The sequence below is a fragment of the Neolamprologus multifasciatus genome, chromosome 9 (genome assembly GCF_963576455.1).
Source record: "Neolamprologus multifasciatus chromosome 9, fNeoMul1.2, whole genome shotgun sequence".
In the NCBI taxonomy this organism is placed as follows: Eukaryota; Metazoa; Chordata; class Actinopteri; order Cichliformes; family Cichlidae; genus Neolamprologus; species Neolamprologus multifasciatus.
The window spans coordinates 10,046,203-10,060,452 of NC_140447.1; the positions used below are offsets into that span (position 1 = coordinate 10,046,203).

Genomic DNA, 14,250 nt, shown 5'->3' on the forward strand with positions numbered 1-14,250 from the left:
GAGGCACCACACAGTTCTCCCTGTCTGCTTATAGAAACATGATACTAACAAGACAGTAATCATTGAAACATTCCAAAACTTGTCAGATCTGCTTTTTTCTATGTATTATTGCTATAAATGTGCAATTGCTTTTATGTGTATCATAGACAGTATTTGTAATGTAGTACCCATTAACCGATATATTTCTACGTACACAGATGTTTGTTTCAAATGCTGATTTCAAACAAACACCTGTTATGTGCATCAAACCCATTTCTCTAAAAGTAACTGCGGAAAATGACCAGCTGTTGATAAAGAAAGCTTTGCAGATCTGCACTCCCCTGTGTAGTTGCTGAAATACAATAATTCACAATTTTAACCGGACTGAACTAGTTATCGTTTCACCAGATAACAGACTCAGTTATCAGTACTGACACCTCCATCCATCCATCTTCATCCGCTTTATCCGGGGCCGGGTCGCGGGGGCAGCAGCCTAAGCAAAGAGGCCCAGACCTCCCTCTCCCCAGCCACCTCCTCCAGCTTGTCCGGGTCTGAGATATAATCTCTCCAGCGTGTCCTGGGTCTGCCCCGGGGCCTCCTCCCGGTGGGACATGCCTGGAACACCTCACCCAGGAGGCGCCCAGGGGGCATCCTTGTCAGATGCCCAAACCACCTCAGCTGGCTCCTTTCGATGTGGAGCAGCAGCGGCTCTACTCTGAGCCCCTCCCGGATGGCCGAACTTCTCACCCTATCTCTAAGAGAGAGGCCAGCCACCCTTCGGAGGAAGCTCATTTCCGCCGCTTGTATCCGCAATCTCGTCCTTTCGGTCACTACCCACAGCTCATGGCCATAGGTGAGGGTAGGGACGTAGATCGACTGGTAAATTGAGAGCTTCGCTTTTACACTCAGCTCCCTCTTCATCACGACGGACCGGTGCAGCGTCTGCATTACTGCAGCTGCAGCCCCAATCCGTCTGTCGATCTCCGGCTCCCTTCTCCCATCACTCGCGAACAAGACCCCGAGATACTTGAACTCCTCCACTCGGGGCAGGAACTCATCCCCGACCCGGAGTGGGCACTCCACCCTTTTCCGGCTGAGAACCATGGCCTCAGATTTGGAGGTGCTGATCCTCATTCCCGCTGCTTCACACTCGGCTGCGAACCGCTCCAGTGCGAGCTGGAGGCCCTCACCCGATGAAGCCAACAGAACCACATCATCCGCAAAGATCAGAGATGAGATTCTGAGGCCACCAAAGCGAAAGCCCTCCGCCACTTGGCTGCGCCTAGAAATCCTGTCCATAAAAATTATGAACAGAACCGGTGACAAAGGGCAGCCCTGGCGGAGCCCATCACCCACCGGGAACGAGTCCGACTTATTGCCGGCAATGCGAACCAAGCTCTTGCAACGGTTGTATAGGGTTGTTTACAAAAACAAGATTGATATTTGTTAGTCTGACCCAGTGCCATCAGAATATATTCATTATAGCTTTTTATCAGCTTGGATTTAATTTTAATATTTAATTAAAGGAAACAAATCAAATAAGTAAATATAATCGTAACTTTGCTAGAACTTCTTAAACACTAATAAAAATATATAACATGATTCACAATCCACTTATGACACGTATTATGAAGTGTCAACCTAAAAGAAAAGCGTGTTTTGTCATGGTCATAACAATGGCTGATGGGCTTCTATTCCTATAAAGCAGACTAGACAAACAGAAACCATCCATCCATTCGCTTCAGCTTATCCTGTTCAGGGTCGCGGGGGCGCTGGAGCCTATCCCAGCTGTCATAGGGCGAGAGGCGGGGTACAGCCTGGACAGAAACACTTTGTTGAAAACAAAAGTGAAAGCGCGACTCACATCTGACTGTGTTCCCTGTGGGTTGAGTTACTTTGTATATAAAGCATTTGCAGCATTTTTAAACACCTATTGTTCCAAATTTCTCTGTTTTCTCAACTTTTTCTCAAGCTGAGCACTTGGTCCACTTTTACAAGCGATGGCAGCAGCAGCCTTTTCCAGAGGTTTTAGTTTTAGTTTTATGTGCAATAAACATTAATTGTGTCATTTATTAATTCATACTTTTTTTATTTTCACTTTTTAAAAATCCACTACATGTTGTGTTGTGTTTAGTTGTGTTTAGTGCCGATGTGGGACAGTTTCCAATTTCGTTGTACTATTGTACCAATTATGAATGTGCAATGACAATAACGAATTATTCTTATCTTTATCTTATCTTATATCTGATCTCTGATGCACTCCCTGATGTACCCACAGTGTCTGTGCATTTAGGTGCTAGTATAGCTAGTATAAATCCATGCTTGCACATGCATATTCTGAATATAGTCTCTGTTTCGTTTTGTTCACTGTGGAAGGTCTTTCAAGGTCACAGTAGTTCATGTAAAAGAAGTTGATATTTTCATGTAAGCAGAACGTGACTTTTTGAAATTCAAATGAAAGAGGTGCTTTGACTCAAAACATATTGCAGGCAGATTTTCATGCAACATCTCTTAAACTTAGAAAGTTCTCTTTGTACATTTCTTTACAAATCTTTATTTCCTTAAATCCTTATTGATACTTTCTCATGTGTTTCAGAAACTTTGATGGCAGCAGCACAGTTGACCATGAGTGGTGTCACAACTACCAAAGGCTTAGTTATGATTTTGCTGTGTCTGCTCCATCTTTCAAGTTCACTGATAAACAAGGGCGAACTGGTAAACTGACTGTTAACTTTCTTGTTGTTGTTGTTGTTTTAATAAAGAATGTAACTTTTAATTAAGCACCTTTACCATTAAATCATGACCGTCCGATCACTGGTTAAGCTTTTCTCCTTACTTTTAAAATGCTCATTTTGTCCCAGTTACATGTTTCACATGCATGTTTGTTGACGTTCTTTCTGGTTTTGCAGGAGGAGCTGAAGGGAAACGTTGTAAAATTACAAAAGGAAACAGCAAGAAGGAAGGTGAGTCTGTCAACATCCATGTCGTGGACATGGATGTTGACAGACTCCAAACAGAAAAACATGCTTTGCTATGACAACCAAAACAAAAAAACAATTTCCCATCATACAAAAGTCTGTTTGCACTCTTTACACTACATACTTTTGTATATTTTGTTACATGAATTTGGTTTATTTTTGTCCTCCGGGCTGAAAATTATTTAGACAAAGCCTATGTTCCTGCTGTCCTTGATGGTGTTAAACGTCTCATGTATGAACTTTTGAAGTCAGTGAAACATTTTACATCACTGCTTACACCAGTGCTGGATTTAATGGATGACCTACAGACTTTCGTGGGAGCCGGCAAGGAGTACATGAATAAGTACTTTAAGACAACAGCTGCAGAAATCAATGACAATGAAGAGAAACTACGCAGAGTTATGGCAACACTAACAAAAGTAGAAAAGAATAAAGAATAACTGTAGCATATTATTCAGCGTCTGTCTCTGGTAAATGTTCTGTGAAACATCTCTTTCATACTGTGCTGCTTCTAAATCAAAGCTAACTGTACACTTGATTTATAAACTTTGATGAGAAAAAAATCTTTTCTTTCTTTCTTTCTTTCTTTTCTTTGTTATATCAGATCTAATGCGAACACAAAACACTAAGCTGAGATTTTCTCTGTTTAGAAATCACATTAAATCTGACAGTTGTTAATGATTCATATGTAGAAACACTTTCATGTGAATAAAAACATTCAAACTGTTATTATTGTGTGTTTTTGCAAATTGTGACGTTTGTAAGAATAGAAGCGGTGGCTGATTGTTCTCTAGTGTTTGTGTGTGGATCAGTGTTGTTCAAGTTACTTGGAAAAAAGTAATTAGTTACTCATGACTCATTACTTCTCAAAAAATGTTATACCGTTACATTACTGATTACTTAATTTCAAAAGTAATTACTTACTTATTACTTAGTTACTTTTTGATACACACCTGAATACTTAATAAAGCAATAGACCTTTCAGCCCAATTCTATTTTTATGCATAATCCATCATATAAAAATTCAGTCAAATGGAAAAGTCTCTTTTTAAAAATTGTTTTATTATTTTTAATCTTTTAATTTTAGGGAAATCGCATCAAGCAAAAATGTAATTCTATACAACAGTTTTTGAAAAAAAAAAACTATTTGAAAAAATCTATTTTCACCTGTTTAGCAGGAGTGGGGCCGGTGGTCATATCAGTGGGGGGATCCGGTGGTTTCTCTGTGAATTTCCGTTCCCATGGCAGCGTGCTAGGTGCTTGTTCAGATTTGAAGTTTAATTTTTCACGTGAAAAGACCCAGGAAAACCGAGTTAACGATGAAAAACTATAACAAAATAACGCTGAAAACCGATAAAAACCCTGAAAACCATACATTTCACACCTGAGCCTCAACTCTCGCGGCCCGGTACCAAACGACTCACGGACCGGTACCGGTCATGTTAAAAGATATTTTTCTCAGATCATTGTTGTAAATTGTCATAATCCCCGTGTTCTCTTTAAGACTATCAGCTCTACTCTAAACAACCCTGAAAGCCTCTGCTGACACATGTAATCAGTTCCTTTCTTTCTTTGTAAACAAGGTCGAGTCTGTCAGGTCAGCAATAGTACTTCCTACAGATGACCCATCAGTGTTTATTCCATGACTGTAAACATGTTTCCATTTGTTACTTCAGTCTTTACTCTGAAATACAAGAAATGACATCATGGCTCAAAATCGTTGTCGTTCAAACAATTCTTTATTGAACTTTTTTTTAACTTTATTTAAGAACTTTATTTAACAAAATACATTCAATAAAAACTTGAGAACAGGAAACTGATTTTTCATCCAACCATTGAAAAAAAACGTAACCACTGAACACAAACACTACAAAAGAACAATTTATAAAGATTAACATTGAACTACAGGAACAGTTTGATTCATAGCCTCATTACAACTTTAAGGAGAGCCGATCTGAACTCTGTGCAGCCTGATCTCCAGGGTTTTAAGTTGGACTCTGAAACCAGAAGAGGATGTTTCTCTCTCTTCAGATTCACTGTCATCCTGTGATGGGAACGATTTCTGCCCTGCGTGATCGCGCTGATGTTTGCACAGAGCAGATAATGAAGTGAATGTTTTGGCACATTGGTAACAGTGAAAAAGTTTATTAGTAACGTGGGATTGTTTGTGTGCAGAGTATGAACTGAGATTACAGAAGCTCTTATCACACTGCTCACAGCTGTAGTTTCCTTCCATGTGTGTACGTTCATGCTCGTTACGATGACCTGAACGTGAGAAACTTTTGTCACAGTGTCTGCACTTGTATGGTTTCTCTCCTGTGTGGACTCGTTTGTGTGTTTTAAGGTGACCTGCAGTGGTGAAGGATGACCCACACTGATCACAGAGGTGGTTTTTGACCCCACTGTGAAAGAGTTCATGTCGTTTTAACTTATATGATGTGGGGAAGCTTCTCCCACATTCTTTGCAGTATTTCAGTTTGTCTCCAGTGTGTTTACGTTGATGTATTTTTAGGCCGGCTTGCTGACTGAAAGTTTTTCCACAGATGTCACAACGAAAGTCTTTCCCACCACCACAGCGATGACAGGATTGAGAAGTGGATCCATCTGTGTCGCTCTGCTTCTAAACAAAGACACAAAGACAGTGTAAGTCAGTCCTTCAACACTTTTATCCTGAAAGTCGCCTGAAATAAAGAGCATCTCAGCAGATGTCCAATTACATTTTACTGTTTCAAATAACACACTCAGTTTACTGGGCTACAATAACTACAATACTGCCACCATAATACTACAGAAATACTTATTTAATATTACAGTAACATCTGACTTACACTTAAGTACTACCACGCTGCTGTTTTTAGGGTACCCATGGTAAACTACTGTAACACTGCAATAATACTAATTTAATACTGCATTAACAACACTGTAATTGTGCAGTTATAACACTCAGCTGACCGGGATACAAGAAAAACTATTACCCCCAATGAAACTGCAATTATAACATTAAATGGGTATTTTAACACTAATGTTTAAAAGTACTAAAGCTATATGTAAGCAATGATACTACAGCTGTAACACCATTACGTAACGATACAACTTTGTTAACCATAAGAGAAGATTACTGAATGGTTTGGTTTTGTACTTAATTTATGTTTTATTTTATTCTATTTACACCTGACAGAGGAATGAGCCGCTGTAAACCAAAGGCCATTTATGCAGAAATAATAACAACACCATGATATACCACGAAGCTGCCTGAAGATTAAATAACAGCAACATATAAATTTTCAGCATTTTCAGTTTTTCATGATCGTGTAAACAAAAATCATAAGTGAAATGAAAATCTGAATAATGGCTCAGAGCTACTCTTCGGTGCAGTAGAAGTGCTAACATGCTAACACAATTTAATGAGCAGACTTGTTCCAAACAGTCAGACTGAACTTACAAGAATAAAATATAAATACATACCTCACAGTAACTGCACTTGTAGAGTCTCTTTCTGGTGTGGATCTGTTGGTGTTGTCTCAGGTGAGGAGGTGCTTTAAAAGTCTTCTCACACAGGTCACATTGATAAGGTCTCTCCTCAGTGTGGGTAAACATGTGGCTTTGTAACTGTGCGTCTGTTGTAAAGTATTTGCCACACTGATCACACCAGTACACATCTTCTCCGGAATGAATGCGTAGGTGTATATTTCGGCTCCATAGCCGGCTGAAGGTTTTTCCACAGATGTCACAGCTGTATGCCTTAATTCCAGAGTGGGTAACTAGATGACTCTGTAAGTGGCTACTTCGAGTAAAAGCTCTGCCACACTGATCACAGCTGTAAGCTTTAACTCCACTGTGGACGACTTGGTGTGTTTTTAGGGCATTCTTCCAGGAAAACGACTTTCCACACAAGTCACAGCTGAACGGTCTCTCTCCAGTGTGGATGAGCTGATGTTGTTTTAGTTTAGACTTCCAGGTAAAATCCTTCCCACACTCGTCACAGGTGTTTTTTTTCTCTGTCTTTGTTCTGTGAGGTTTGTCGGCCTCCTGAGAGCGCTGACTTCTCGGTCCATGTTGGTCCTGCAGTGACAGAGATACAAACAGAGGCACTGAGTGAAATGCAGTCATTGAACAAACAGAAGCTTCAAACTCCCTCCATTAACACTAGTTTTAAACCTGAAGGTGGAGTGTGGCACCAAACACCTTAAAGGTCTCTTATCCCCACCTACTGGTAGTAGTAACACATTACATCCAACCTGGTGTTAAAAATAATTAATCATTGTTCAAACAGTCTAAAATCATGCCCATCTCTCCTGCTTGTACACAAATATTAATGCTAACACACTCAGAATAGTAATAAATGTTTACCAGGTCTGTACTTTTTTATATTTCCTGTTGCTGTTTCCTATTATATATTTCTATAATTGTCTAATTTATTCGATAATAATAAATCAAATGTAACAGTTACTAGCTTGATTCAGTGAAAGATGATGTCAGAGTCTGACTGTAACCTGAGGTTTTTTTTTTTACTTTTACTCGCTACATTAAAAAAAAAAAATCTGTATTTTCTACTCCTTACATTTTCAAAACAGGCTTGTTATTAAACTGATTTGTATTACATTAGACTGCTGATTTATTGTGAATGAATGATATTGTTTTATGATGCATTATACTGATGAGGTATAAGAAATACTGTTTTCAGAGAGTCATGGCCTTATTTGTCTGATTAAAAGAGAACAGAGCATACCGGAGAGGTTTTCTGCCCCATCTCATCAGGAGGAGATAAAACAGGGAGCCAAGGCCGTCACTTAGGCGCCGTAAGAGAGAAAGAATGTGAATGTTTAGGTTTTTATGACTAGGTGGAGGGGGGCTGAAGCTATAAGAATGTGAGAAACGCTCAGACACTTCAAGATCAGACGGACACCCTCCCGCGCTCATCTCCCCTCCGGATGGTTTATGCTCAAAAGTGTTGAACTGTATGGAATAAAAGATTGTTGATTGAGCATTTATACACCGAGAATTGTCCTTCCTTCAGCCCAAAGATCAAAAGAATTGGGAGGTTTAACAATGGACATGGCATGTATGATGCGGTGAAGGCATTTCAAGTGAAGCTGTCACAAATGCACCAGTGCAACCTGTCTCACTTTCCCTGTTGCCAAGTAATGTTGAACCAAGTCGGCGCACTTTGCTGATAAACTGAGCGCACTGAGTTCGCACGGCGCTTTGGTGACTGTGAAGCACAAACAAAGAATTTCAAGCTTCTTCTTTACATGGAAACTGCACCTGTGCAGATTCAGATGGAGCTGCAGTGTAATGATACACTCAAGGCAAAGTACGACACTGAATGGCCCGCACAGTTTATTAGTTCCATTCCTGCAGCAATGCCCCAGCTCCGTCTACATGCAGCTCCAACCTTGTGTCTGTTTTCATTTATTTTTTCTGGGTTTTTTGGCAGCATGTTCACATTTCTAACTTGCATAATTTTGACAGGATATATTTTTATGAAGATCAAAACATTTAAAGTTAAAGTTGATTTTTTTAAAGTTTATTTATTCTGGAATAATATTCCTGTCTGTTTTTATTCATATATATGTTTAAAAAACATGGTTTTAGTGTGTTCAATAAATGTTTATCTTGTTTGGCCTGCGACCTAAAGTGTGCCTTGAGTTTTGTCCCCTGTGCAATTGAGTTTGACACCCCTGGTGTAGAGGATGGAAATATGCCAGGACAACTCATGAAACATCTGCAGACATCTGGTTGAATTCAGTTGTGTACATCCACAGAGAGCAGCAGGTCAGCTGATCACAGCCTGTACATTAAGAAAATCGACTGGAGCTCTCAATAGAAATGATTGTGAGCTGTGACTCTGTGACTGTGATTTCAAAGTCCCTGGTAGCCCTTCGGGCAGGGACTGTTCAGTTTTTGGTAGCCCAAAATAAATTTAAGTAGCCCGAATAAAAAAGAGAGCAATTTTTTGATTGATGTTTTGTTTCCTTTACAATATTACACATTAAAGTATAATATTGTAAAGGAAACAAAACATTAATCAAAAAATTGTTGAAAAACAAATTACAACATTGTATAAAAATTACAATCATCAGCTCAAATACTAATTGTTCTAATTGAACAGAAATTTCAATGAATTTGTAAGAACTGTGTAGAACATGAATCAGTCTGTGTCAGATCCTGAATTTGAAATTTCCACTGAAGTCACGGGTAAGAGGCAAGTGGAACCAAGATCTAGGCCACTTTCTTTTTGAAGTTTGCAAAGACTGCTAAATTGTGCCAGTGGTAGTTCACTCTTTGATACATTGCACGCTGTTTTAAACGGATTTTCAGGTTTATTGGTGTTTGTTCTGGGAAAGATATTGCAGACTGAGCAATAATGCATTTCTTGCATTTCTCATGGGTTCTAATGGGGGCCTTTCTTAAAATGACTGGTCCCAGTAACAAAGGCTCTTGTCGACTCAGAAATCGAGGGAAAACCAACAACACACCCGGCAGAACATTATGTTATTTACACGGGTGCACATAAGTGGTCCGCATGTGCGCATTCGCTGTCAAATTAAAAGACACGCACCAGATAAGAAGTTGCAGCGCGTGTTTGCGTCCATATAAAAGGCAGTGTTTTTGCCCGCTAGAGTGGGATTTTCACGGCACATTCTGCACCACATCTCTGTGCGTTCATCATTTGTTTGAAGCCAGCTCACCTCCTGCAACCACTTTTCCGAGAATACGCGCTTCTTTTGTGGTTCGGACTCCTTCTGACATTTCTTTGGAGGTGGAGGAACATCAAAGTAATTGCTTAAAGGAGCTTCTTCAACATCTTTAAGAGTTCTAAACAAATGTCTGTCCTCCTCCAGAAAATCTTATGTATGCAAACAGGCGTTGCAACTTCTTATCTTGTGCGCGTTTTTTATTTTGACAGCGAATGCGCACCTGCGGACCACTTATGTGCAGCCCTGGTTATTTAGCTCGTCATAATGCAGCCACAGAAATTCTTTTGTCCATGAAACCATAAAGCTGCACCTTCTTTTTGCCTTATAGTCTGATTTGTCATAACTTTTCCGTTTTGTGGTAAGCTTTTCTTTGGCTGTCCCTTCTTCACGCTGACGTGTCTTATTTGGCTCAGCAGAACTAAAATATATATCCTGCTGCTTTTACACACGCACTCACATAACGCTCAGCGATTCTCTGTGCGATCAACCTCTCACATGTTTAAGCTTGCTGCGGGAGATTTCACTTGTCATGTTTGCATAGTAAGCTAACGATTGATAAGACGATGTCAGAGGAATTGGTGCGCAAATTATCATCACTCACCAATCAGTGCTGTTGCTCTCTATACACAGTTCGCGCGATTGCAAAGTGAAAGCAAAAAACAAGCGCAAATTCAAACACGATTTCAATATGTCCCATATTGACAGTGGCTCACCGATGCCAATGACATAATTACCCAGTTACATTTCCGAAAGAATGCAAAAGCATTGACATATATTTTCCTTCCTACGATAGCCCGACGGGCAGGGCAGAGATAGAGTTTGGTAGCCCGACTGGAAAATTTGCTAGCCCCGGGACGTCGGGCTAGCGATTTTGCAGCCCTGTACACATATTTCTAGTTAAAGAAATTTCAGAGGATTATCCCTCAAAACTGTAAATGCAAAAAAGTTGCACATTGTTTCCAACCACAGGAAATTTGTTTTGAGTATTTTTGAGATTTTTATATACTGCAAGAAAAATAAAAATAAATATTACAATGCAAATTTGCAAAACAAACAGCATGTGCATCAAAATAAACTATTGCCAACAGTGCAATTTGAGTTCTAAGCATCCCAGAAACAATACAGAAAACAATAAAGTCAAACATGACTTTTAAAAACACCAGTATAGGTATCGCTGAAGGCAGGTTTTGGCAGGTAAAGTCGGACATGCGATAGTTCGTGCTGACATCTATTCTAACGTAGGAAGTGCTATGAACGGCAAAGTGTGATTCCGGTACGTTATGTTTTTTTGCTGCAAGTGCTTTTTATGTAATTTCTGCAAATACATATGTGGAAGGAAATCGTGACCAAGGGCAAGCTGATGGCATAAGATGTAAGTACAACTATTCCTAAATAAAATAATTGTGTTAGCTTAAGTGCAGTTCTACCGGGATTTTAAAATTGTTACGCAAAACGGAGTGTTCCTGCTCCAATAGGCCTTAAAGGGTTAATGGAGTATTTCTTAACACTAGTATCTGTCACCTTCTTTGTCGAACTCATTGTTTTCTCTGCAGTGGCTGAGCTGAGTCCAAGTAGCTTAAATGTTCCTCTGCTGCTCCGTCAGACTCTTCTCCTCCTGCTGATCAGCTGGGACACAAAACAGAACTTTGTTAGGCTCCACACTGCACTGAAGAGTCAAACTGTCTCATATGTTCATCTGAGAGCACAAAGAACAAATTTTAGCTTCCTTGGGTGGACAACTTGTTTGAAACAAACACAAAAGGTTTGAGCACCGATACCAAGCAGTATGGCACACCAGTACCAGGAGAGCAATTCCTCTTTAAAAAAAAGCCCTGGCTAAGAACGAAAACAGAACAATCAATGGATTACAATGGAGAGTACAGTGTTTCCCAACCACTGTGCCGCGGCATATATACGTGTGCCGTGAGAACTGATCAGGTGTGCCGTGGAAGATTATCCTATCCGAGTGGGTTTAGAAATCTGAGCCATGATCTGAGTAACCCTCATCACTCAGTCACACTCCGATTCTCTATTTGTATCAAGTCCACTGCACTACTTTCAAGCATTCGGTCCTCTAATGTGCGCCTTCCTCCTCTTTGTATATACTCCTCTTATATGTTATTTATTCTTACTGTCTTGCTATTTATATTGTTTTCCATGCACAGTTGGTGCGGAGCACCCACAATTTAGTTGAATATGTACAAAGACAATAAAAGACTATTCTATATATCTTTGTTCTTCCATTTCAGTTTTGTTTGGAGCTTTAAAAGATCTGCAGTATTTTTAAATGTGATAAGAACACAGATCCCCTCTTAGGGTTCGAGGCTGTATTTGTTTTAAAAATGCATCTCTGGTATCTCTGGCCTATCATTATTATTTTGCTAACAGATAATCCGGCTCATTTACTGAATACTGATCAGAATTTATCAAATCATCTTTGAAATGATTCTAACAACAGGCCTCTCAGAGTGAGGCCAGTTTTTACAATCAAATGCCCTGTGGGACAACACAACTTTGCACTGATAGAGGCAGCTGTGTTTTAGCCTGGAATACATTTATTTTTACCTTTCTTTTAAATGGATTTCATTATAGCACTTTTACCGCCAACATATTTGGATTTTTTGGCGCTGTAAGTTACCTTATATGGATGAAGGGTGGCGCTAGCTAGCTAGCTTGGATAGCACGCTGCATTCAAAAACTGTGCAGGTGCCACACAGTGACACAGAGATGCTAACTAGCGCTTAGTAACAGACTAATACAATAATACAAACTCTGATTACACTTAGCTAATATAAAAGCTTTCTTCTGTTTTCTTCTCAGTGTTTCATTATCATTTGTTAATATTTTCTTTTAAATTAGATTATAGCAGCTTGACTTGATGTAGAGGCTTTTTCTTTCAACTGGTTCACAAATAACAGAGACCGAGGAGAGCAACAGAAAACTTCACTCAGGAGCTAAATTCAAGATTGACTGAACTCAGATCAAAGTTACCTTAGTGCTTCACTTTAGATGAGGAAGAAAAATAAACTAAAACACAAAAGCAATGAAGCGGGAACTCTGCGGCTTCTTCTTCTTTGGGGTTTTTCTTTGGCGGTTAGAGCTTTAAGGTGCATTACCGCCACCTGCTGGACTAGATGGTTCTTAAACTAAACTAGAGATTTAAAAGTATTTTAATAAACAATAAAAACAAAGTCAAAATGTGTCAGTGTGTTATATTCATGAACATAAACATCAGATGGCTTCAGCTTACCCTTACCCCCATTTATTTAAGAGGTTTTGCTCTCTGCAGGCCGCCACAGTAAATAAGTATGTGTTGTTTTGCCTGATTTAATAAAGGTTACACTGACTAACTCCTCTATCAGCAGATCCAAGTGTAGCCATAATTTCCCAGGAGGGTACTTGGGTTTGGAGTCACAGCACAGTTTTCAGATTTAATTAATGGGCTTGAGTACAGCCTGATAATTACAGGCATTCTGTCTCTATGAAGACATTAGATCTTACATATTTCTTGGTTAAAACCACATTCAACTACTTAACAATAAGCCTGCAGCTGCAATGTGGAGGCAACTAAGAGTTTTGATAAAAAAAAATTCCAAAAATCTCATCCAATTAATTCTCCTTTACAGACTGTATAACTTTCACTTTTTACAATAAGAATTCTCCAACAAATGTTTAGAAGAAAATGATTTTTCTTTCATTTGTTTTGATACTAACGGAATCCACAAAGCTCCAGTTTCACACCCCAAACTAACCAACTGTAATGCTTCTTTTCATCAGCACAATAGTTTTCAGTTTTCAATTTCACATTGGTCTATATTCCCCACATCCTGTCATGTCCTTATCCTCGTTGGGAATCAGAGAAATGGATATAATCAATTCATTAATTGAATTCCACGCTTGTGTTCATCCACAGCAGCTGGACAATAACGTTTATTGTGACCCTGATACTGCAGCAGAAAAGACTTTTCTGCTCCAAGTTTCTGCGAGCAAACGCTCAACTTCTCCCCGCGTGTTGAGCTAATGATTAGTTGGTGTTTTTCTCCAAACACTCGCTCACTCTTCTCTCAATGTGTTCACAATAAACTGTGAACAAATACCGAGGAGAGCAGCAGAAGACCTCATTCAGGAGCTAAACTCAAGATTAACTGAACTCACATTAAAGTTTGCTCGGTGCTTACCTTTAGATGAGCCCACAAACCACGAGACACTCTACTGTGGCAACACCACCAGTTTATAAAGAAAAAGAGACGACAAAGAAAAGTTGTTTTGAATGACTAGCCTGTGTGTGATCGTGCATGGCCTGGGTCCTGTGGGACATGGTCATGGAGGCAGGTGTTCTTGGGCGCCTGGTGCAGGTCATACAAAGTGGTGGTCGGCCACTAGTGGAGTCGGCTGCCCCTGGCCTGTGGTTCTCCGTGATTCTCAGCCTTCGTCTGGGGGAGCCCCATCTGGGCTCCTGGGGGCCATTATTGCAGCTATCTTGCAGTCGATACATTGAGTTTTTCTATTTATAAAACATATTCGTAAAAAATAAATCAAGAGACACAGTGAGACGTAGACTGTGACAACACGAGCTTGACACGGGGTCTCAT

The 14,250-nt window shown here is 39.7% G+C and overlaps 2 protein-coding genes across 3 annotated transcripts in view; one reads left to right on the top strand and one right to left on the bottom strand.

Annotated features, from left to right (window-relative positions):
• Positions 1-14,250, top strand: part of LOC146511014 (leukocyte elastase inhibitor-like) — a 258,585-nt gene that overhangs the window by 193,135 nt on the left and 51,200 nt on the right. The window lies entirely within an intron of this gene.
• LOC146511024 (uncharacterized) lies at positions 1,982-14,124 on the bottom strand. 2 transcript variants are annotated; one of them, XM_085172497.1, is made up of 4 exons: positions 12,650-14,124; positions 11,180-11,284; positions 6,423-7,019; positions 1,983-5,577 (listed from the first exon to the last, which is right to left on the bottom strand). In XM_085172497.1, exons 2-4 carry the CDS (start codon positions 11,195-11,197, stop codon positions 4,897-4,899), a joined length of 1,296 nt encoding a protein of 431 aa, XP_085028623.1. In that variant the 5' UTR covers positions 11,198-11,284; positions 12,650-14,124; the 3' UTR covers positions 1,983-4,896. The 2 variants fall into 2 exon arrangements, with proteins under 2 accessions (XP_085028621.1, XP_085028623.1); XM_085172495.1 differs by lacking the exons at positions 11,180-11,284; positions 12,650-14,124 and having other exon boundaries at positions 1,982-5,577; positions 6,423-9,016.

Coding starts and splice junctions, on each gene's coding strand:
- LOC146511024 (XM_085172495.1), bottom strand. CDS start 7,067: ATGACTGCATTTCACTCAGTGCCTCTGTTTGTATCTCTGTCACTGCAG. Junction 5,578..6,422: donor ACAAGTGCAGTTACTGTGAG/GTATGTATTTAT, acceptor GTCTTTGTTTAG/AAGCAGAGCGACACAGATGG.